The 2,730-nt window shown below is 41.0% G+C and overlaps 1 protein-coding gene across 1 annotated transcript; it reads left to right on the forward strand.

The window, feature by feature from the left end:
* Positions 1-250: 250 nt before the first annotated feature.
* On the forward strand, positions 251-1,702 carry LOC141388126 (uncharacterized). The gene has a single exon (XM_073958170.1). It carries the CDS (start codon positions 251-253, stop codon positions 1,700-1,702), a length of 1,452 nt encoding a protein of 483 aa, XP_073814271.1.
* Positions 1,703-2,730: the final 1,028 nt, after the last annotated feature.

Genomic DNA, 2,730 nt, shown 5'->3' on the forward strand with positions numbered 1-2,730 from the left:
TCAAGATTGCTACGATAGCCTAGAAGATATGGTTCAACATAACCTAATTCGGCTGGCCGTCCTGAAAGGCAAATGCTCTGACAATGCAACAACCGCACCTCTACTGGGAAGTAACTTGGCAACATACAGCGCACTTCCGCTACCGAAGGTAACAATCCCTCAATTCAATGGGGATTGCTTGAAGTGGCGACAGTTCTATGAACTGTTTTTTGAGATGGTTGACAAACAGCCACTCCCCAACGTCCAAAAAATGTGGTATCTTAAAACGAATTTGTCGGGCGAGGCTGACAAACTCATAAGCCATCTAGCCTTGACAGAGGAAAACTACAAAACAGCATGGATGTTGCTTCAAGATAGTTACAACAATAAACGGATTCTTGTTTCAACACTGGTAGAAAAGATTATCAACCAGCCAAAAGGAATCTCATCTACCGCTTCAATAAAAGCTCTGCATGACACCACGAGGGAATGCATGCTAGCCCTGAAAAATTTGGATATCGACACTTCGTCGTGGGACGCTCTACTGATCCAATTGATCACGAAAAAATTGGATCAGACGCTGTACATACGATTCATGCAACCGTTAACAAAGCCGAAGGAAGTCCCTACCATGAATGAGCTATTTGCATTTTTGGAGCTGCAATTTGAGTCGATGGAATCAATTGGAAAAGTGGCAACTACTCAAAAAGGTTCAAGCAAAACTGTTTCGTCCATAGCATCAGTGGAGGATAACAGCAAATGCAGCCTATGCAAAAACGGCCACCATCCCATCTATCGTTGTAAACAATTTTTGGCAATGAAGGAATCTGAGAAGTTCAAATGGGTACAACAACATAAAATGTGTACGAACTGCTTTAAATACGATCATGTACCGAAAGCATCTACTTCTAGTAACTGCAAAATATGTAGTAATAAGCACAATACTTTACTACATTTACCAAGCAAATCGAAGACATCTTCAATAGCTTCGAATCAATCACCAAACACAAGGAATGATGCCGCACCAGTCAACACAGCTGCAATCTCGTCAGCATCAGTCGAAGATCAGAAGAAAGTGATTCTAGCTATTGCTAAGGTTATCATCAAGGCTGCAAACGGTATGTCAGGCGAATTTAGAGCGGTACTCGACTCGGGCTCACAAGTGAACCTTGTGACTGAAAGGCTGATAAAAAAGTTATCACTTAGAACCAGGGATGCCTCATTGGCCATTGAGGGAGTTGGAAAGACTCAAAGGAAGGCTTATCATCGGGTGAATGTGCAGATGTTATCTAATAATTCTGAATTTTCAACTGATTTGGAGGCGTTTGTTTTGCCAACAATTATACCAGCGCAACCGAATCGCGATCTGGACATCTCTAATTGGCAGATCCCACAGAATATTAAATTAGCGGATCCCAACTTTAACACGCAAGGAAAGGTTGATATTCTACTTGGAGCAGAGTTCTACTTTAGCCTTATGCAGCCAGGTACAATAAAACTCAGTGGCAATCTACCTATACTACAAAATACTGAGCTCGGCTGGATTGTTGGCGGCTTAATAGAACAAACCTCAACGGACGTCACACCAGCAGCGTTGACATGTGCAATTTTCGATAGTGAAACTTCACTAGAACAAGCAATCGAAAAACTTTGGAAGCTCGAGGACGTAGAAGCGAGTGAGAAAGTAATGTCTCCGCTAGAGAAGCTGTGTGAATCTCACTAATATCAACATGTTCAGACGGATGAATACGGTCGTTTCATTGTCAGACTCCCTTTCCGAGAATCTCCAACTGGATTGGGGAAATCACATGCAATGACGTATAACCGATTTATGAGCCTGGAACGCCGGCTTCTTCAGAAGGAAGACATCCGAAGTCAATACATTAAGTTTATGCAAGAATACGAACAATTGGGACACATGCAAAAGATTGACGTGGGGACGGTATCAAACCCAAAATATTTTATCCGCATCATTGTGTTCTCAAACCGGATAGTACCACAACAAAACTAAGGGCCGTATTTGATGCATCCGCAAAAACCTCATCAGGTTGTTCGTTAAATGATTTGATGTACACTGGGCCAACTGTCCAAAGTGAACTTTTTATACCCTCCACCATATGATGGGGGTATATTAAGTTTGTCACTACGTTTGTAACTACTCGAAATAATCATTGTAGACCCCACAAAGTATATATATTTCTGATCAGCGTGCAATTCTACATCGATATAGCCATGTCCGTCTGTGGAAATCACTCTAGCGTCCAAACGGATTGACGTAGGTTGATGAAATTTTGGGAAAATATATTATTTTTACGTATGACTTTTGATATTGAAAGTGGGCTATGTAGGTCCACGCAAAATGACCCGTGACGCGTTGTCGTTTTAAGGAATTTTTAAGATATTTGGCCCATTTTACCACCGAATTGGTTGTAATTTGGTACTTTGTGTCTCCAGAGGCCAAAAAATATTCCTACCAAAGTTGGGTTATATAGGTCCACGTTTTGGTATAGCCCCCATATAAGGCCCCATATAAAGTACGCGTCATTTTAATATATTTTGAATGTATTAGACCCATTTGACCGAAGAATCGGTTGTAACTTTGTATTTTGTGTTTCCAGAGGTTAAGAAACATTTCTACCAGAAAATGTTTATATAGGTCCACGTGTTGATATAGCCCCCCATAATACAATATCTCCCGATTTTCGATATTTTGAACGTTTTAGCCTCATTATCACACCGATATGGCTGAAA

This window comes from Musca autumnalis, unplaced genomic scaffold, assembly GCF_047663935.1.
Source record: "Musca autumnalis isolate F117 unplaced genomic scaffold, ASM4766393v1 scaffold_6, whole genome shotgun sequence".
NCBI classification, from domain to species: domain Eukaryota; kingdom Metazoa; phylum Arthropoda; class Insecta; order Diptera; family Muscidae; genus Musca; species Musca autumnalis.

Excerpts from the sequence above, each read along its gene's own strand:
- LOC141388126 (XM_073958170.1), top strand. The coding sequence starts at position 251 with ATGTGGTATCTTAAAACGAATTTGTCGGGCGAGGCTGACAAACTCATA.